Raw genomic sequence first — 20,869 nt, 5'->3', positions numbered from 1 at the left:
CAGAGTTATCAGGGAGGGGGGTCTGTCTTTGTTGTGATGACCAAACTGTTTCCTCAGGTAGCCAAACAGTGGATCCGAGCCCTGGAGGTTGGTGAGAGCCATGTCCTGCCTCTAGATGAAATTGGGCGAGAGACCATGACTGTGACCCTCCTAGATGCTAATCACTGCCCTGGAGCTGTCATGTTTCTCTTTGAAGGATACTTTGGGAACATCCTCTACACAGGTGGGCCTCCTGAGGGGTCCTGCTCACCTTCCCAGCCCACACATTTGTTTTCTTGAGCAGCTTTAGCTCCTAACAGGCTTGCTGGAGGTCTTCTAGCTTATGAATCCAGCGACCCTCTCTTTATATCTGGTTTTCCACTCTTTAAGGTTCAAAGCTTGTGAAAAATATTCCAAAAAGCCAGGAGCAGGATGGGAACATGTCCACATAGGTGTTATGTGCCACATTAGTTCAGTGCCCGTGACAGTTTCTCCACAGGCCAGCAAACATCTGCCCATTGTTGGAGGTGGGTGAGGTCAGTCTTCTGTGTTACTGTCTCTGCCCCCACCCCTGTATTCTTCAGGTGATTTTCGATATACACCATCCATGCTAAAAGAACCAGTCCTGAGAGTGGGGAAACAGATCCACACATTATACCTAGACAACACCAATTGCAACCCAGCCCTGGTTCTTCCCTCCCAACAAGAGGCAGCCCGCCAGATCATTGAACTCATTCGGAAGCACCCGCAACATCACATAAAGATTGGTGAGTGGTTTCTTTTCCTTTCACTCTTACTCAGAGCTCCTAAATCTAGGTTCTTTGGGGGGGGGGGGAGTTGGGGGAGGGTTACACTTTCAAGTCTTTGCGCAGAATTCCCTTCTCTATGAAAGCTGCTCTGACCAATTTATTTAAAAGTAGAAGCTGCCCACCAGTACCCCTCTCACACTGCCAGCTCCTGGCCCCACACTACCGGAACTTCACTTTCCCATCGGACCCGTTTCCTTCTGACATGCTCTACTCGAGTCTTCGTATAATATGCTATTGCTTATTGCTTATTGTCTGCCCACTCCCCTGCCCTCCCCTCACCCCAACCCCAAACCACATTGCGCACTTCACCTAGCAGTGTTTTCCGTAATTTAGACACTTGCCATATTCCATTTTATTGTCTGTCTCTCCCTGCTCGAATGTAAGTCCCGCGATGGCTGTAATGTTTGTTCCTTATGGGTGTCCCAGATGTTTAAATTAATGCCCAATAGGGGCATTCAGTACTTATTTGCTATATGGTGAATGAAATGTATCTGAATGTAGATATTCAAATGAGAGTCCTTCATGATTAGTGAAATAAGCCAGAAAGAAAAGGAAAAATTCCGGATGATTTCACTTATAGCAGAAGTATAATGGATCAGGTGAGAAAATAATAATAATGAACAGCTATATACCAGAGACATTTTATGGGGTGGAGTGGGGAATTGGATCAAAAACAGTGGGGGGAGGGAAATGCACTGGCCTATGGTGATGGCACACGGGTGATTTGGTGATGGGAAATCCATGGGGATTACAGTTGAGATGGAAAAAATGCACAAAATGATGGGAAAGTGAACTATTTTTAAAAAGTTAGGTGCATGGGAAACGCACTGAATGCTTATTCTAGCAGTTCCATGGTATACAGAACTAGGGGGCTCCTTTGACATTGTCTTTGAGGTCATTTTTGTCTTTCAAAGTGTAATAGGTTTAGTTCTAAATGACCTTTCGATTGTTCCCAGAATTGTAATAGGTCCCTGAGAGGAAAAAAGTTTGGCCACCATAGTGAATATTAAAAGGTTGTGCGCCAACTCTGAAATCCCTCTGAGAGGGGTTAAACAAGGATACAGAAAAAAGTTTCAGGCCTTCTAGAATGACTGCAAATTGATCGAGGAATGCCTGTTACTCTCAGGTTGCTTCACAGCTGTGAAGTCCTCTCAGTCCCAACTGAGGCAGTTTTCCCAGAGTTTCTAGGTAGTTTCCTGGCTGCCTAAAGGGTGCTGTGGCCGGGCTTGATTAATTTGGCAAATATATAACAAGCCCTTCCTATGTCCCAAATATTATTTTTGCTAGGCCCTGGAGATAGAAAGATGAGTAAAATATAAGAGTGCACAGTTTAGCAGAAAAAGACCTAAAAGAGGCTTTAAGGGGAGGAGGAGGCTCAGCATAGGAGAGAGAAAAAAATCAGCCATATTTGTACCCAAAGAGTAAGGTTTTAGCCTATAAAGAATAAGGTGGCTGTAAAAGAAATATAGATCCTTTGAAGAAGTTCACAGCCCGCTTAAGGACTAGAAATACACTTCAGGGAAGCTCTGAGAACTATTAAACAGCTTCTCTCATAGCCGGTGCCACCACCACTAGCCAAACTCAGACTCCAGTTTATGTTAACACTCATGTTATAGCATCCCCATGATTAGAACTAGCCATCCCCCACCGCCGGCGCTGTGCTGGCTCCCTGCACTTACGGTGTGACCAGCCCTCTTTTGGGTGGTCCTTTTCCGGGGACATGTCTTACCAGTCCCTTCTTTTTACCTCAGTAACACCAAACTGACCGCTCTTGAAGAGTTCTCTGCTGAGGCCTCCGTCCCCTCCCGGTTACCTCAGACCCATTCTTGAGGACTTAGGTGTCATCTTCAGGAGACTCCATGACCCCAGATGGTACTTTTCTGTGCCTGTCACCTCCACTGCCCTCAACTCTGTTGTTTCTGGTTCTCTGTGGAGATTATACCCTTGAGAGCTGACTTATTCTCAGTGACTGGCCACTGGTCAATGCCTTCCTCTGTGAAATGAGTGAATGCGGTGTTACCCCCACCCTCCATTCTCCAGATAGCTCAAAAGCCACCTCCTGCTTTGATACTCCCTGACATTTTGTTACGTTTTTGTTAAATACTCAATTTATTAGAATCTCCAGTACCTTCATTCTCTTCCTGGCCTCCATCCCCAACATTATTCAGGAGTTTACAGCCTGGGGAAAGAGTCACTGCTGGAGCAGCTGGCCCTGGAATTTCGGACCTGGGTGGTATTGAGTCCTCGGCGCCTGGAGTTGGTCCAGCTGCTGGGCCTGGCAGATGTGTTCACCGTGGAGGAGAAGGCTGGCCGCATCCATGCCGTGAACCACATGGAGATCCGCCACTCCGCCATGCTGCGGTGGAATCACACCCACCCCACCATTGCCATCCTCCCCACGAGCCGGCAGATCCGCGGCTCTCACCCCGATATCCACGTGATCCCTTACTCCGACCACTCCTCCTACGCCGAGCTCCGTGCCTTTGTGGCAGCACTGAAGCCTGGCCGGGTGGTGCCCATTGTCCGGCGACAGGCCTACAGGGACTACTTTCAGGACAGCCTGGGCCCCAGGCTTGCTGTTCCCTCTGTTCCAGACTCTGTGCAGCAGTACATGAGTTCTTCCGCTAGAAAACCGACCTTCCTCTGGCTGTTGTTAGAAAGGAGGCTCAAGAGGCCCAAAACCCAGGGTGTCGAGTTTGAACCCCTTGAGGAAGATGCTGATCTGTCTCAAGCGGACAGCATCTCAACAAAGGCCAAGAAGGCCAAGAATGCAGGACAGGCTGGGGGCCTCGGGCAGCAGCCCCCCCCCTGTGCTGCGCAGCCCCAGGAGCAGTTCCCAGACCTCTGCAGCAAGGCCGCTCTTTTCTCTGAGTCCCAGGAGATGGGTCCCCGCCCGACTGCTCCCTTGGGTGTTTCAGTGCACTTAAGGCCTCCCGATGAATTTATCTCGCCGAAAACTGGGGAGGAAATTGGTGCAGGCTCCCCCACAGTCGCCAGGGGAGCTGCTGGCTTCACAGCCACAGGGGCCCAGCACACCTGGCTGGGCCAGGATTCTCCCCTGTCTCAGAGCAGAAGGGCCGCCCCTCTTCTCACTCCTGAGCGAAAGGGCTTGGCATTAAAATACCTTCTGACACCAGTGAATTTTCCCCAGGCAAGGTTCTCTTCCAGGGGCTTTGACCAGCAAGTGGAAAAATACCATAAACTTTTGCCAGAGTAGACAAAAGGCTCTAGAGTGACACCCTTGTTTGATCCAGCATCGTAGATTGGAAGAGAATGGCCCGTAGGGAGAGCTAGTTTTGGGCCTTCTATTCTGTCCTCACCAGGTCCTCATGGACTCGCCTCCGGGCGGTGCTCGCCGAGTGTGTTTATGGGAATCCCAACACGTTTTCACAGTCTACAGAACACCATGAAGGTTTGGCTAAGTCCTGCAGTAACTTAAACTATAGCTCAGAGTTCTCCAACTTTTTTGAAAATGGGGATGCAGGAGATAATGAGCTTGAACCCAAAAGGACCCGGTCATTCCCCCCTCATCGCTGCTTGGTGTGCCGTGTGCCATTCCCCACGTCCTCTCCTCCCCCTTCCTAGATCAGAGTCCCTGGGTGCTTCTGTTTTTTTGAGTCAGCTGCTGTGGCACTTGAGAAAATGCCGATCCAGGCAGCACGTCCCGGTCCTGAATGTCTGACTTGCTGTGACCCCATCCAAGTGACTTCCTGTCTCTGCTTCTGTGAGGGAACAGGAAGCGATGAACAGTGAAGAAAAATTCCACCTCTGCTCCATGAGAGTTTGCAGCAGTGTCACTGGGGACCTATCTGGAACTGAGCCAGTGGGGGGGCGGGGGGGGTTGGGCAGCCCTCACCAAGGCGGTACCTGGAACTCAGCTGAACACTAAGCCTCCTAGCTGCCACAAGATCCTGACTGTTTGGCTGAAATAAAATCACAAAAGATCAACTGCATTGCCAGATATCCCTGGTTGTTCGCATAGCTGGGATATTTGCTGCTCCCCCAGCTCCCCTCCTCCTTGGATTGAGTAGGGAGCCAGCGCACACAGCCTGTTTGTTTTAGTATCCAGGCCAGAGAGCAGGGAGCTGGCTGGGGGGCGCAGGGAATGCTGCCCTGGCCTGCCAGCCGCCTGATGAAATGCCAAGCCAATAAGGGTGGCAGAGACCATGGGCTTAGAGGGCCTGGGTGAAAACGACTTCAGAATGGAGGCCTGAGCTTCAAGCCTTTCTTGTCCAGAGAAAGTTTTCTACTTCTGGCAGATTTGAAAAGTTTAGGAAGCAAGATAAGGGCTGGCTCTGGGGCAAGCTGTGCGCTCTGTTTTGTCCATGGCCTTCTCCGTGAGCCTCCAGGGGCGCAGCGATGAAGCCGTGGCGGGAGGTGGTCCTGCTCACACAGCAGAGCCCAAGCCCTGGTGTGAGAAACGCGCGAGAGACCTGCATCCTGGCTGCTCTGGCGGGGGTTGCTGAGACGCTCAATGCCAGCTACACGGTGTGTGTCTCAAACGTGGCTTCTCTTGGCCCCTCTTTTTAAGAAGTCCTGTATCAAAAATGAGAAACTTCGAACCTTATGAAACTGCAAAGGAAAAGATCAATTCTGACTCCTTCATGGAGCTCAATTGTTCTAGTCTCTTTTTTCTGGCTCTTGGGCAAGCTGTGGGCACCTCTGTTTTGTCAGTGACGCTCACTGCGAGCCTCCTGTGGGCCTCCAGAAGCACAGCAGGTGAAGCCAGTGGCGAGCACTCCCGCATGCAAATTTAAATACATGTTATTTTTTTTCAAAATCCAGGTAGTGCTGTGTATAGTTCTATGTCCTGCGTTTTACTTTCTTAGTATATTATTTCCTGTCGTTAAATGCTACTTAAAGCGTTATTGTTAATAGTTGTATAAGGCCCTCTCAGTGAGTGTACCTTCATTAAACTGTTTCCATATTCAACATTTTGTGCTCTCGCTCCCCCCATTACACACACTTTACAGTGAGCAGCCTATGTGTATCTCATAGGAGCTTTATTTCCTTGCAGTAAATTACTGGAAATAGGAAGTGTTAAGTGATGCCCATTGCCCTCCTGAGAAGCTGCTGAACAGGACAGTGTGAAAACACCTTGAAGTCACATTAAGTACAAAAGTCATTTGAAAGGTCCACATTGACCTTTACAACCTCATCTCAGAGGTCAGTAAATATTTACCAAGCCCTGTGAGCAGTGCTCTGTTGGGCTTCCTCCAGGGAAGCTGTGTCTAGCTGTCTCATCTCTGCTATGCTGCCTCAAGGTGGCTGGGAGAGATAGGGGACCCTCACTGCAAGGCTCCCCAGATTGGCATTATCTTCGGCAACACAGGAACCTGTGAACTCACGCTGTGTCACGCCACGCGTAGCCCTTGAATTGGGATCTCGTGAATTCAGCTAGGGGAGTGGAAGCCAAAGCCTGGAGGAGCTTAGTTAACTTAATAATGGGAAAATCCCAGCCTCTTCCTCTAAAGCAAATTTATCTGCCTTCTAATACAGATTGGCAGTTGCCTCATTCGTCTGGTTTCCCCACATTCATAAAAATGCTGTGTAGCATATATGTTTAGGAAACTGATCTAATCATTTTCAAAACTAAGGTTGACCTCTTAGGGCTATGAAAACAGTTAGGCCCTGGGCTAAAGCAAGTTCCCTAGAGAGCAGTTAGTTATTTCACCATCTATGCTGGGAAAACTAGTGACTGAAGTCCCTTTGGAGAAAGTTTGCCTGGGGGGCTTTGCCCCTTGCTATGGAAAACAGGAGGTAAGAGCCTGTCTGTCTACTCTCCTCAGGAAAAGAGATTTAGACCACGGTTCTCTATCTCTGGTTCACTCAGAGTGCTCTACAGTTTTGTCGTGATTATCAAGCAGGAGAAATTCTGCCTGGGGGGGGGGGGGGCGGCTACGTGCACATCTTTTTGGCCCTGCTGGTGCGTAGCTGTCAGTCTGTTTCGTGTCTCTCACTGTTAGCCTACATAACCACCCCCATTACAGCTGCCTTGGGGTCCATGTGCTCCCCCTTACTCTTTCCAAGGACACCCTACCTTCATCACTATGGAAAGATTCTGCTCTGTCCTCACAATCATCTGAATCTGTAAGTGCCTAAGGGGAATTCTCAGAATGGTAAAGTTTGTCTTTATGTTAATTAACCACCGTGCTTTTATTTAGCTACATGCTTTCCTCCACTGTCCCATTCCTGAGTCACTCTCTTTGAACATGTCCTTGACCATGGGCCACAGAAAGCACCCAGAATCTTGTACTTGGTCCTTTGGTTCATCTTTGAATCCTACAAAAGTTCTGGCCAGCCCTGGGTTAATATTTCCCTTACAATATTCAGTATTTGAAATGCTATAGTATTCAGCCATCCCACCAGCCCTTACACTCCCTTCAGTTTACAGCAGTTGCAGGTGGGGGGGAGGGTGAAGAGTGTGTTCGTGCTACAATTCCACACTGAATGAGCTCACTAAAAGGTATGCTTTGAGGAGCAAGAAAATTGGATCAAGCACACTTATCCTGCTAATCAGGCTCTGGAGAAACAAAGCGTCAAGGTAGAAACAGATGTGTAGGGAGTCAGGGATGTAAAATTTGGAGGAAAAGAAAAATGCTGGCCTTGAGGAAGGACAGCATCCCTCTGAGCTGCTTTCAGTTCTTAACCCACCTTCTAAGCCTATACAATCTACACGCTAATTTCACTCTCAATGGTAGCAACAACAGCAAAAGCCTTTTTAATTATTTCTTAAGAAAACATTTAACATTTCCACTACTCAAATCTTTAAGAGCCCAAACGACTGGCCATAACATTTAGGTCCACAGGTCCAAGCTAGCTGACTCACCGTCTCCCAGGATCTACCAGCACAGCAACCAAATGGAAAAGGCAGCGACTTTCAGGATGGACGGGCCGGGAGCAGTGACCCTTTCACTGATCCGCTGTGTGCGCACTCTGAGAAAGTTGCTTCAATTTTTGGCGTATCCAAAAATTGTACTCATCTGTAAAGAGAATAGTAATGTCAGCCTCGTGGGGGGTTAAGGAGAACCTGGGACAAAGTGTCCAAGTCAGCCAATATGTTGAAAGACATGTTTACCTTACCCTCCCCACCAGGCCTTCAGTTCCAGTTACGGGAGAGGTGAGTGGGAGACATTCCCGGCACATGCCTACACAATGCCGCTGGCCAAGCCTGTCTTCCAGGCCCAGGGAAGTCTGTTGAGAAATCGGTTCAGGAAGTTATTCCCTGGTAGAGTTTCCTGGGGCCAAGTCTCACCAGAAGGGTGGCTACCTGAAGCTGCCCAGGATGCCTGTGTCCAGATGGAACAAAGAGAATAGGATCGAATCACAGCAAACTCAAATGCTGAGCAGTTTTAACTGTAAAATCTGGGCAAGGTCAGAGCACAAGAACTAGTGGTAGGTCACAAGCCCAGGGAGTGCAGGGAGGTGTGAGCAGCTGAGCACCTAGCTGACAGCTCAGACGCTCCCTGGTGGGGAGAGATAGGGCCAAACACAGCGTTTGGCCTGGTTCTGGGCACTCCTTCCACACCAGCTGTACAAATCAAGCCTGGATCAGTCCCAAAATTCTTTTCAACTCCTACACTGGCGAAATGAACCACTTAACTGGTGTCACTGCATACTTCAACCGCTGGTATCCTCAACCTTACTTGCCACCTCCTCAGTCCATCCCCTCTCTTAGGTACCTCAGGGATTATGCCAAACTTTATGACCCTCAGACTCTCACAATAAAGCCGAGAAAGTTGCTTCAGCACTGTGGATACCTGGCTGCCCTACCTTGAGGGGACTCCCGTCGACCAATGGGGAGTCTGCTCCCCCAGCCCTACCCCAGAGCTGGCAAGAGAACAAGAGCACTGTGGGAATCCCAGGACTAACCAGCCTTCCCACCCTCCTATCCCTGGGCTTGCAGCCTCCTGCTCGGTGCTCAGTAACCTCCTCTGATGTTCTCAACATCTGCTCAGAAAGTCCCTTTTCCATTCTCTCCTAAGGTGAAGATGGGCCCTCCTGGAGCACAGTTTGTCAACAGTCTCCAGTAGAAGCCATTTCTCTCCCCCCATTCAGGGTAAGGAGGCAGAGTTCAAACCCCTTTACTGTCCTTGCTGCCCCCACACTGTTGTTCAAAAATAAAATTCACAAATTTAGAGATCTAATTGGCTTTATTAAATGATTCATGAAGCTGGCAGCATTTCATCTAGATACTTCAAGGAGACACCACATGGGAAGTATTTACAGGCTGAAAGGGGCTGGGCAAGGTTATTAGCAAAATAAAAGATCCCCCCCCCGTAAATCACCTTCTCTCCAGAAAGTAAGAGGGTCCATCATGCACATGAACTGCTCTTGCTGGTTAGGAAGCTGCCTTGGGATAGGATAACACTTCGGGAGAGGTTGAAATGCAGTAGGAATCAAGTCTGAGTGGAGCCCCAACACGAGAGACTCCATCTGGGTCTGTTTTGTTTTCTCTATTTTTAATTCCTTTATTAACTTTTCTTTCCTGGAAACATCTCTCCTCTTTGAAGCACCTGCCACCCAGCTCTGGCATCCTCTCCCCTCTTCCTTTAGCAAGACTGAGTTCAATGGTTTTGTTTTCTGCTCCTTCAGAACACCGTCTTCATTCTGAATGACTTCAGCATTCACGCCTCTACATTTCTTCTTCTCGTGTCCAGAAATCTCATGTCCCTGTACCTCACCATCCTGTCTTTGCCAGAAATGACACATCTGACATCTCAGAGCTGACCCTTCATTTCTCCCAGGTCATTGGCTAAGTATCCCCAGGGCCGATAGTTTACTGTTCCTGAACAAACCTTCTGCAAGCTTCTCTTCCCACCTTGACCTGGCTGAATCCTGTGATTCATTACTTTAACATCACTCCTTTGCTCTCTTCTCATGTAGATGCTTGCCTTGAAAACTCCAATCTGGATAAATCATAGTATCTACTCGTCACCAGCCCTGGAGCAGCAAGGTACTGGAGAAATTCAACCAGTTGACTGGCTTCATTTTAGATTCATGATCTCATACCTCATTATCAGACATCAAAATGGACTTCCTTACTGCTGAGTAATCCTTTTCTGTTTTTCTAGTAGGTTTGGTTTCCTCTTCTCCCTTTCATGGCTTTCCCCTACCACCCACACCACTGTGTGTCAATAAGTCCTGTTAACTCTACCTTGAAACATAACTCCAAATCTTCCTTTCGCCATCTTCCCCTCTCCTACTTTTTTCCTAGCGACCTTCCTCTCTTGCCACAGTGATGCAATAAGCTCTTAAATGTCTTCTTTGCTCCCAACGGCCTCCTCCTCTCCGAATATACTGCATAATCCCAAAAAGGCAGGGTGTAAATCATATCACTTCTCTGCTCCTCTCCTCCAGTGACTTTCCAACTCACTTGGGAGAAAAACCCAAGTTCTTACAGCAGCCTGCCTCAAACAACTCCCGCCTCACATCCTGCTCTGCTTCCACACCTCGTTTTCTGTCCTGCGGGCACACGGGCCCACAGTGTACCCAGTAAACACACAGCATTTTCCACCATGATACCCACAAAGTTACCCCCACTTCCTTCAAGTTCTTGTCCAGTGAAGCTATTCTTGGTTATCCTATTTTAAATCGCACAACCACCTGTCACTGCCTCTCTCTCTGTTCCTTAATTTTTCTCCATAGGGCTTTTATCACTTTTCAACATCCAATTATCATTTGCTCATGGAGGTTAGCTCGTGCCTCACTGCACTGGAAAATAAACGCCAGGACTTTTTTTTTTCAGTCTGTCTTGTTCACTATTGCGTTTCCTACTGTCTAGAAACAAAACAGGTTTTCAATAATCATTTGCTAGAATGAGTAAATGAACACATCTGAAGGAATGATGGCTTGCATATTCTTTAGGGAACACTCTCTCAATAAATACTGTTTCTCTCAATCAGGGAATAAAGCAGGGCTCTCAACTCCCCAGGACTAAACTACTGAAGCTCAGTTTGGCAAACCTTTATAAATATTATCTCTGTACTTTGCAGCTATCTTATGAGAAAACTAGTCCATAAACTCATTCATGTAATTGTTTACCCACCAAATATTTCTTCACTACCCACCCAGTGCAAAGTATGTGTTCTAGACATTAAGGATATACAATAGTTAATAGCAAGAAAAAAGTTCTGCCCACTTGGAACTTCTATGGAGACTGCACACATAAACACATACATACAGGGCTAAGGGAAGATAAAGCTGGATGATAGGAATGGGGAGCGGTTAGGCACAGTCAAGGAAGTTGTCTCTGTGGGACTGGTGTTGAAGGTGAGAGGAAAATGAGCCAGCCAGGTGCAGACTGGGGGTAACTTCGATGGGTGCATAAGCTTTTCTGGGGATAAGCTTTGTGCCCAAAGAACATCAGAAAGGGCATGAGTCGAGGAAGAAGAAGATAAGAGCTTAGAGTGGGTAACAGATGTTGGTTTGGAAGCGACTTATAGGCTACAGTAAGTAAGGATTTTAGGCTTTAGTTTTACTAGAAGAGGAAGCTATTGGAATTCTTTAAGCTAGAGGAGTGAGATGGCCTGGTGTATGGTCTAAAGAGCAGTAAGTGAACGATGGCACCGAAACAGAAACAGGGGTGCTAATTAGGAAGCTCTTGGAGTGGTGAGAGATGCTGGAATACTGAACTGGAGTTTGGGGGAGAAAGGGCTTCGCATTGTGTTTGGATGCAAATCTGCTGGTTACCTTGCTCACATAGCGGCTGAGGGGAGAAAGATAGACATTTTCTTCCACCAAAACTTTCACCAAAATGTATATATAATTGTGTGTGTGTATCTACACATATGACATAGGAAAATATACTTGGGGAAATGAAAGGAAGAAGAGAGAGTGAGTGTTTATTTACAATACAAATAACTGGGGTATTTTATGAGTTAACACTAGTTCCTATAATAGACATGTTTTATAATTATGTTCTTGAGAGGAAAAAACATGTTTTACTTGCTTTGGAGTCAGCACAGGCTTTGGGTTAGAGGTTACATTTCCTGAAAGACTAGGACTCTTCAGTAAAAGTATTTCATTTATCAGAGAATAGTTATGCTTTTACTTCATTATTATGAAGTTTTAATCATAATGTTAATAGAAAATGTTAGTCCTGATCTTTGGGCAATGAAGCATAGTCAGTTCAGTCTGAATTGGGTCTTCTTATTTAACTCCACCTTGTAATATTCTACCTCCTTCCAGAAGAACACTTGAATGAACAAGGCCACTGAGAATTGAGTATATCCTCTGGTCCTAGTTACTATGGGCCAAGTTAGACCCTGTATCCCTTTCAATCAAGACAGGACTGCAAAATCCATGTAGAATAATAAGTTTCTAGATTTTACTTTTTTTTTTTTTTTTAAGATTTGTTTATTTATGCATACAGAACTGGGGTACAAACCAGAGGCGCAGGGGCAGTAAGAGGATTCACTAGAGACAGAGTGGGGAGCAGAACAGGCCAACTGATGAAATACACTGCTAAGGGGCGCAGCAGGCCGGTCAGGAGAGGTCTGCTGTGCTATGTGGATCACCTCCGGGGCTGGGATCGAACTCATGATGAAGTGGCCCTAGTGCCGTGCTTTAACCGGCTGCTCAACCAGGGAGGGCCCAGATTTGACTTCTTTACATTTTCTGTGATTTTACAGATAGTATCACTGAAAATGAGCAAAAGTGAATTCAATCTATTTTCTGGAAATAACACTGAAGAAATTCTGATGGCTGTTTGAGGGGGGTGAACAACAGCTGTTATACTCACGTTAAGGTGAGGAAAGGGAAGCTCGTCAAGCTCTCCCTAGAACAAGCACAGGCTTCCTGTCCGTGTCCTGCACTAACCACGCATTTTGGGTTTGGTTTTCCTCTATACTGGACATCCCATGAGGCTTAAGCACTGTGAATAAGCACTCAACAATTTATTCAGCAAAATGGTTTGAGTATTGATTTGGTAAGGAGTGCAAAATGCCTTGCACCATAATATTCAATTAGTGTATTTAGCGTTTCTGTTCAGATTCTCTGTCTTCTCCTTGTGGGGTCTCTGTGTGCCTTCCCAGAGCTCTGGTTTTGATTTTAGGGTTCGCTAAGAATTGCTGATAGGGGAAGAATGGGATGCAGGTGCTCCATGCTCGTGTGGGGCTGCTGGCTAAGGACAGGCGATGACAAAGTGGTGATGATCCAGGAAGGAGAAAAGGATGGGTGTAGAGAGACACAGATGTGGGTGGGGTAAAGGAGGCTCTGAGGAGCTTACATGACTGATTGTGGGGAGGGGTGGGAGAGGCGTTATGAGTTAGTGGCATCTGTTTTTCCTCCAGAACGTTCTCCAGATTGACATTTGAATTAGGAAAGTTAGAAATGGTCTCTTGCCCACTAGCTGTAAAGTATGCAAGCTACCCCTACGCCTCTACCTCTTCTGAGATGGACCCCACTCCAATCAACCATTTTAAAGTGAGGAGTCAGCAGCACTTTATGCCTCCACAGCTCTGAGGAACCGCCTCTCCGGTTGTGCCTTCTTTTCCTTTTAATTACTTGTATTTGACTCTTTCTCTTTAATTCCACAGGCATGGCCTTCTTCTAACTCATATTCCACTGATGTCATCCTTTCCAGTCCCCAAACTATCATACTCTGATGTGACAACCAGAGCTAGCAAGGCTTGAACTTGAGGGCAGGCAAGTCAGATTTCTCTGCAATCACACTGTCCAACCTAACAGCCAGGCCTGCTTTGGAGGGGAGGAGCAGGGAGGAGGAGGGGGCAGGGAGGAATGGAGCTGGTTCACAACCTAGAGGAGTGTTGGGGAGGAAATGGAGAGTGCTCACTCGGTTGGTTTTCCTGCGAGTGCTCTAACACACATGGATGCTTCACTTCTCAGCTCTGTGTCCTCCTCTCCTTCCTGCTTTTATGTCTGATCTCACAGCTCTGACAGCTTAGCCAGGACCCAGAACCAGTTTTCCCCAGGGAGTACTTGTCATTCTCAAGAGCTCATGTCCCTCATGCATGATGATACCATGGCAAACAGGTTCCTCCTGCTATCTGCAAATAGAGCCATCCTGTGCCATCTTACGTAAGGTAAAATGGCAGAAAGTGAAGAAGCAATTACTACTGATTTATGTGAAAAGAGTTTCCAGCTTTCCCAGGTCCCCCAAATAACCTACCTGATCATACTTTTTTTTTTTTAAGATTTATTTATTTATGCATACAGAACTAGGGTACAGGCCAGAGGAGCAGGGGTGGTGAGAGGATTCACCAGAGACAGAGTGGGGAGCAGAAAAGGCCGTGATGAAGTACACTGCCGAGGGGAGCAGCGGGCAGGTCAGGAGAGGTCTGCCGCGCCATGTGGGTCATCTCCAGGGCAGACCAGGATCGAACTCATGTGGAAGTGGCTTTAGCTTCTTAGTTCTGTGTTTTAACCTGCTGCGCCACCAGGGAGGGCCCCCAATCATACTTAAAAAAAAAAAAAATCAACATGTAGTTAAAAAAAACCTAAAAACTTATGTTAACTAAAAGTTAACATAAAGTCAAAGCAGAAGTGAGGTGATAAGTAATGTCCACTCTGTACTAGTAAGGTGGGGGGTGAAGGAAGAGGTTGCCGGGCCGCTCTGGCTGCTTGGGCTTGGCTCCTCTAGGGTGGCTGCTCAACCAATGCTGAGCAAGTGATTCTTACTCTTCACCTTTTGTTGTAATAGCCAATATTCTCTTGGGATTTCTTTCAATGAGCAAAAACACGTACAGAGATAGGTCTTTCATAAAAGTCAGTTGGAATAATGAGGACTTTCAAGAAGTGGGCGATGTCTGCATTGATTTGTTCACATTATGCATGAAAAATTTAATTACTAAAAGTGGAAAGCATATCCCTGTTGGTCAGCAGAAGGAGTACCATCATCTCTAAGTTCCTACTCATTCAACTGAGACACCGAGAGGCTCCCATAGCAACCACCAGACTGTTCTGTCAGGTTGCACAGTGCTTGTTACATCATGTGAAGGCCAATCCCACCAACTTGTGATTATCATTCCTGATTCATCTCTTTAGCTCAGCTTTTGAGAACTACAGGGCAGGGGATGTGCTTAATTCATCTTTTTGTTCTGTCTAATTCAGCACCTGATATTTATTACACAGTCACTAAACCTTGGAAGAAATGGGGAGGGCTCCTATTCTAATCCCCACCATGCATGTTAGATTTGCCATTCATGAAATGAGTGAAGGGGCAAGAACAACTTTCCTGGCTTCTTCCTTCCTGTGAGGAGGACAGAGCAGTCACTCATGTCATGGCTCCTTTGAAATAGCTGAAGAGGATCATACATACCCAAGCAGCTTCTTTGGCTACAGAGAGTTGAAAATGAGAATTGACCAGAACAGGTTGCGTCATCCAGACAAACCAAACCACTCTTCCCAGTTTGCCAGTCACCACTCATTCTATGAAAAATCCTAGGTAGGAGTCACCTCTTTTCTGCCTCCACTGTGCCATTCAAATTGTTCTCACCAAGATCCACAGTGGCCTTTCTAATGCCAAATCCACCAGCCACTGTTCGGTCCCTAGTCTTCTTTTGATCTACATGCGTTACCTCCTTCTAGGAAATCTCTTCATTCTCTTCTGTTTCAGTTAAGATTGATTGTGGCTGCAAATAACAGAAAACTGCTTAACAATACCTTTAAACTAAGAACATCTATGCACTTCAAGTTCAGAAGTGGCTAGTTCCAGGTTCTTTGAGAAGTTCTGGGGTACAGGCCAGAGGTAGGAGGGGTGAGAGGACTCACCAGAGACAGAGTAGGGAGCAGAATAGGTAGACTGACTGAAACACACTGCTGAGGGGGCCTGTGGGGAGACAGGAGAAGTCTGCGGCACCATGGGGGTCAGCTCCCTGCAGTGGCTGGCAGTAGCTTGATAGTGCTGAGGTCTTAAACCCTGTGCCACCAGGGAGAGCACTGTGTGTCTTCCACCTATGCTGATGCATTTGCAGTTACAAGATGGTCAGGCCTTGTGTCTTTATTCCTTTGTCTCAGAAAGAAGACAGAGGCAAGAGCCAAAGAATTTCTACATCTCAAGGTGTTTTTTATATTGAAAGAAAAAATTCCAGAATCCATTAGGCAGACTTCTTTTCAGATTTCAGTAATCAGAACTAAGTCCTCTATCTATCCCTAGACCAACCATTGGCAAAAAAGCATGGGCTAGTCTCCAACAGACTCTTATACAGAAAATGGAAATAAGGTGGAAAATAAAGTTTCTTTAAAAAAGATAATAAAATGGGATTAGTAGAATTGGCTTGCACCAATTGTAATTTATTCCCTGATTTGGAAGAAAGAACTTACAATCTTGGAATCATGGAACCCCCCTTCTTATCTGAATACCACTGGGATTCTATTAATAGGGAAGAAATAATATAGGAATTGACTTTTGGATAAGTGTGGCAGAGACTGACTCATGTTTATGAAATTAAATTTCTTCTCCTCTTGGACACATAGCTAGATTGCATCAACTCCTTGCTGCTCTGGAGCTAGCAGCATCCAATCGCTGGATTCCCAGCAAAGTAATAGGTGCAGAGTGGGTGGGTGTTACCTCCAGGCGTGGCCTATAAAATCTTCCCACACAGTCATCCATATTTTCTCTTCCTTTTTTTTTTTTTTTTTCTGGATAAATACAAGGAATCCAGTAGAGAAAGCTAAGCAAGGAATGGAGAGGACACCAGACTCTGCATGGAAGATGCCTGAATCCCTGAAGGACTTCGTGGAGCTGAGTAACCCTGTCACCCTAGCACTTTGCTCTAGTTACCTGAAATGGACTGATGCTATGAGTAAGCCATGACATTTAATTAAGTTACTGAGCTACAGGGGTTGTTTGCTGCACAGGTAGTTAACCCTATTCATTGAGCAGTCAATGAATACTGCCCTTTACTAACATCACCATAAATGAGCTTTGGAAGGGAAAATTCAAGGATACCACATTCTTGAATTGTGGAAATTGTTCACTAGGGTTGACATTCACACCCAAGATCACAAGCATCCTAGAAGAAATCAGTGTGGACTTAGGGCCCAGATCTGTTTTCTAATATAATTCACTATAAAAGGATCTAGAATGCAGAGAAATGACTGATTCTAGGACTGATCTTGAAGGACAAGATCAGTTCAAAGCATGGAGACATGTTTAGAAAGACACAGGAGCTTGAAAAGGCCCCTAGTAGCTAAATGTGGAAAATTTCAGGACCAAAATAATTAAGGATAGTAAGGAATTACAAACTGTTGAAAAACACTGTAATCTATGAGACTATATCATTAAGAAACAATCAACTTTATGATTAATTAAGTAATAAGAGATAGGGAGCAGTGGTATAGGCAAGATCATCAATAGATGTTAAATCTATGGGAACATGTTTAATGGGAAGCAGACATTTGCGTGCTCTGAGGTGTCTTTCCACAGATTCATTATTCATCACAAAGAAAAAATAGTAAATATACAGTGGAGAAATCAGACCCCTGGACAAAGTGATCAAAGTTGTCACCCAATAAGCAACAGACACCATCTGCCTTTGGGTGTGATAGCCTCGGAAAGATCACGATGTATCATTCTGGCCAGCGGTGGATGACCTGAATCTAGTGATGAATAAATATGAGACAAACAAACCGAACACCTATTGTAACAGGTTAATAATAACCTTCTATTATTAAAAAATTCTTCAAAGTATTAAGGAGCTAAGGAACTGTTTTAAAGGAGACTCGAGATATGGCAGTCAGATGCAACATATGACATTGAGCGGGGTCTTGTGTACTGGATAGAGAAAAAATAAGAAGGATGTGTCAGATTACTTGGAACATGGATGATAGGCTTAGATAAAGTATTTTGCTATTTTTATTATTCTTGTAACTCTTTTATATATTTGAAATAATTAAAAAATTATCTGCAGTCTAGATTTTATTTTTTAATGATTTAAAATAAAAGATTATTGGGCCCTCCTTGGTGGCTCAGCGGGTGGCACAGCACTAAGAAGCTAAAGTCACTTCCTCATGAGTTTGTTCCCAGCCTGCCCAGAGGAGATCCACATGGCATGGCAGACCTCTCCTGACCCGCCCACCACTCCCCTCAGCAGTGTACTTCGTCAATCTGCCTGTTCTGCTCCCCACTCTGTCTCTGGTGAATCCTCTCACCCTCCGCATCTCTGGCCCAGTTCTATGTGAATAAATAAATAAAATCTTTAAAAAAAAAGTCATTATACTTTAAAAAAAGATTATTTATGCATACAAGAACTGGGGTACAGGCCAGAGGTGTGGGGGTGGTGGTGAAAGGATTCACCAGAGACAAAGTGGGGTGTAGAACAGGCGGATGCACTGAAATACCTTGCTGAGGGGCGCAGCAGAGATACAGGAGAGGTCTGCTGCACCATGTGGGTCAGCTCCTTGGCTGGGCCAGCCTTTCTGGCACTGCAGATAGCTCCACAGTGCTGTACTCCAACCCGCTGCACCACCAAGGGAGGGCCTGGGGTCTAGATTGAAAAGGGTTTTTTTATGTTATACCTCCTAGACTTGACATAGATCTTCACTTATCTGGCTTTGCAATATGCTGGCTTCTCCTTGAGTTCTCCTTTTCTTTCAAGGCCCTTGGCTTCCCTACTTCCACAGTTTGCCTTGCTTGTTGATTCAGCTTCTCGCCCTTAAGCACTGAAGCTCCAGAGCAAGTGCTTTTTGCCTGCAGCCTTGAATCTAGGCTCTCAGCCCCAGAAGGGTCTCATACACTATTTGCGACAGTTCTGTCTCTCTCAGGCTGCCCTGAGTTGTCCAGGAGGAAACAGTTCACCCACCTGTTCCTCTTCTCTCATGTTTCCTGCTTGATCAAACCCTCTTCCAAGAAGCCAGTTGTTTCTGGTCTCTGTCTACTTTGGCCAGTCCTCCTCCTAACTGCCACAAGTTCTCTTTTTAAAGCACAGATTCCTTCACATTACCTGTCTGTTAAACCTCTAATAGTTCATTGCTCTTCAAAGTCTGACTCAACCTACTTTACTAATTCCATATCCTGCCGCTTCTCTGCTGAATTAAAAACTCCCATAGGGAACGGACCCTGCCTTTTCTTTTTTGTATCTTTAATTTCTAACGTAGTGCCTGGTACACTGAAAATTCTCAATAGATATTTGATGAATGAACACATGAACTCGAGGTACATGAAACTTGGAAATTTCTTTGACCATACCATGCTCAAATGTCACCTGAGAGTCTCTCCCGATTCCATCATTCATGTTTCATCATACGTAACTCCATGCATTTTCTCCCCTTTCTGTCTTATCATCTTGCATCTGATTTAGTGTCTAGAAAGATGCCTGGTATAGAGCATACACACAAGCATTTTGCTGGATGGATGAATGATACCAGAGAGGGGAAAACGCTATATTTTACGATGTAAATATAGTATTTACATGTAGTCTCTATGTAGTGAGAGATGAAGAAAATGGTCTAAAAAAAGTGAAAATACAGAGATCAACAAGTATAATTTATAAAGAAGTAAATTAAGTGGTCAGATGACATGTAACTAATCAATTAGAATTAAGTGATGAGGGGGTGTCAATCAGGAAAGGCTCCCTTTAAGGAGAATTTTGAGATGTTTTAAAGAGGAAAGGGACTTGGAAAAGGAGTTGTTTAGAAGCAAGACATGGAGTTGGGCTGAACCAAGGCATGATATACAATTATGTCTGTTTAAAGCAGGCTTTTTGAGCAGCATGCTTTGCCCTTAGAGATCAACTTCCTGGCTCCCCAGGCAGGCGTGCTCACCCACTCACTAGGTCTTGTTTTCCAGGTCAGCCCAATGTAGGACTTTTTGTTCTTTAAGTTTCTGTGAAAATAAGGAACACAACTGCCCAATGGGACTGAACACTTCTGTTAACCCTGGTCCTCCAGGGAAATAAACTTCTCTGTTCCCAATAAAACAGAACTGCTCCCAATGCTGTTGAGTCAGGAGGGGAACCCAAAGGTAATGTAATCACTTCAGCACATCTTCACAAAAATGATCTTTTATGGTGAGGAGATGGTGACCCAAAGGGGTCAAGGATGTAAAATGAAGTAAGAGCTGAAAAATGTAACTAGGTAGCAGATTCTAACTTAGTCACATCTGTGGTCCTCCACAAAGACTACATGCAAATAACCAAGGTGCTGGACGGTCATTTTCTAGGGCCGATCCTAGCACTTAAGGTTGGGGAAAAAATAGAATATGCTATTATTTCCTTAAAAACAACTCTGGCGTTAGGAATCAGAACATTTTACACAGCGGGAGGTACAGCCGACAGTTTATACAATCTCTTGACCCTTTCGACGACGACGGTGCGAGAGAGAGCAACTGTCTATTAGGATAACCTAGTTGTCACGCAGTGTCCACTTTTCCAGAAGTTGTGTGCACAAGGCATTCTTGGTTACCCAGCCTTGCTATCGGCTGGTAGAGGCAAGAAAATTATGGCAGCATTTGCTCATCGTAGGTTTTCAGAGTTGGGTTCAGAGCACGGCTGTTTTCTCTCTTGCAAATACAGGTTCCCCAGGCGGCAGCAGTCGAGCCCTCTGAGGGTCTCTTGCTAGCGCGTCTTGCAGACCAACAGATCCTGCCCACGGGCGCCACTGCTAGAACAGCTCCAGACGTCAATGAACTCAAGCACAAGCGGAGGGGATTCCTCCCCAGCGATGGGGCTTCCCAGCACGGCGTCCCCGGGCGCTGTCCAACCTCTGTGGGGGTGGGTGTCACACTAACTACACCGGTGATGTCACACTAGCAGGGCTAACCTTGGGCAGCTGGACCCCCCACCGCCACCAGCACCTTCAAATCGCGCGGAGCCGGCCATGGGGACGGGGCGGCCCGCCCGCCTCGGCACTCGACCCGCCCTGGCTCCCCACGGGGGTCCCCCGAGCCCCACTCCCGCTACTCCCACCAGCACCATGCAGTCGCCTTGATCAGCCCGCGCGCCGGCTCTGCACTTCCGCCTCAGTAGGTGTCATGGCGCGGGGCGGGTGGCTAGTTCCTGAGAGGCGGGGCCGGGCGGATGGGGGCGGCCGCTCGGCGCTCAGCTAGTCGGGCCTGGCGACAACGGCGGCTGCGGAGTGAGGGGCCCGGCGGTGGCCCCGGACGGCAGCGGGAGGCCGAG

The 20,869-nt window shown here is 46.4% G+C and overlaps 1 protein-coding gene across 1 annotated transcript in view; it reads left to right on the top strand.

Moving 5' to 3' along the window:
* DCLRE1B (DNA cross-link repair 1B) overlaps window positions 1-5,673 on the top strand; it is a 6,894-nt gene extending 1,221 nt beyond the window's left edge. Inside the window, exons 2-4 of the mRNA XM_004689490.2 lie at window positions 58-223; window positions 564-746; window positions 2,957-5,673. Of these exons, the coding sequence (XP_004689547.1) occupies window positions 58-223; window positions 564-746; window positions 2,957-4,005 (1,398 nt within the window). The 3' untranslated portion in view covers window positions 4,006-5,673. The remainder of the gene's footprint in view (window positions 1-57; window positions 224-563; window positions 747-2,956) is intronic.
* Window positions 5,674-20,869: the final 15,196 nt, after the last annotated feature.

The sequence above is a fragment of the Condylura cristata genome, unplaced genomic scaffold (assembly GCF_000260355.1).
Source record: "Condylura cristata isolate star-nosed mole 26May11 unplaced genomic scaffold, ConCri1.0 scaffold00026, whole genome shotgun sequence".
Lineage (NCBI taxonomy): Eukaryota > Metazoa > Chordata > Mammalia > Eulipotyphla > Talpidae > Condylura > Condylura cristata.
Note: the sequence above shows the minus strand (reverse complement) of the source record. Positions and strands in the feature narration are given on the sequence as shown.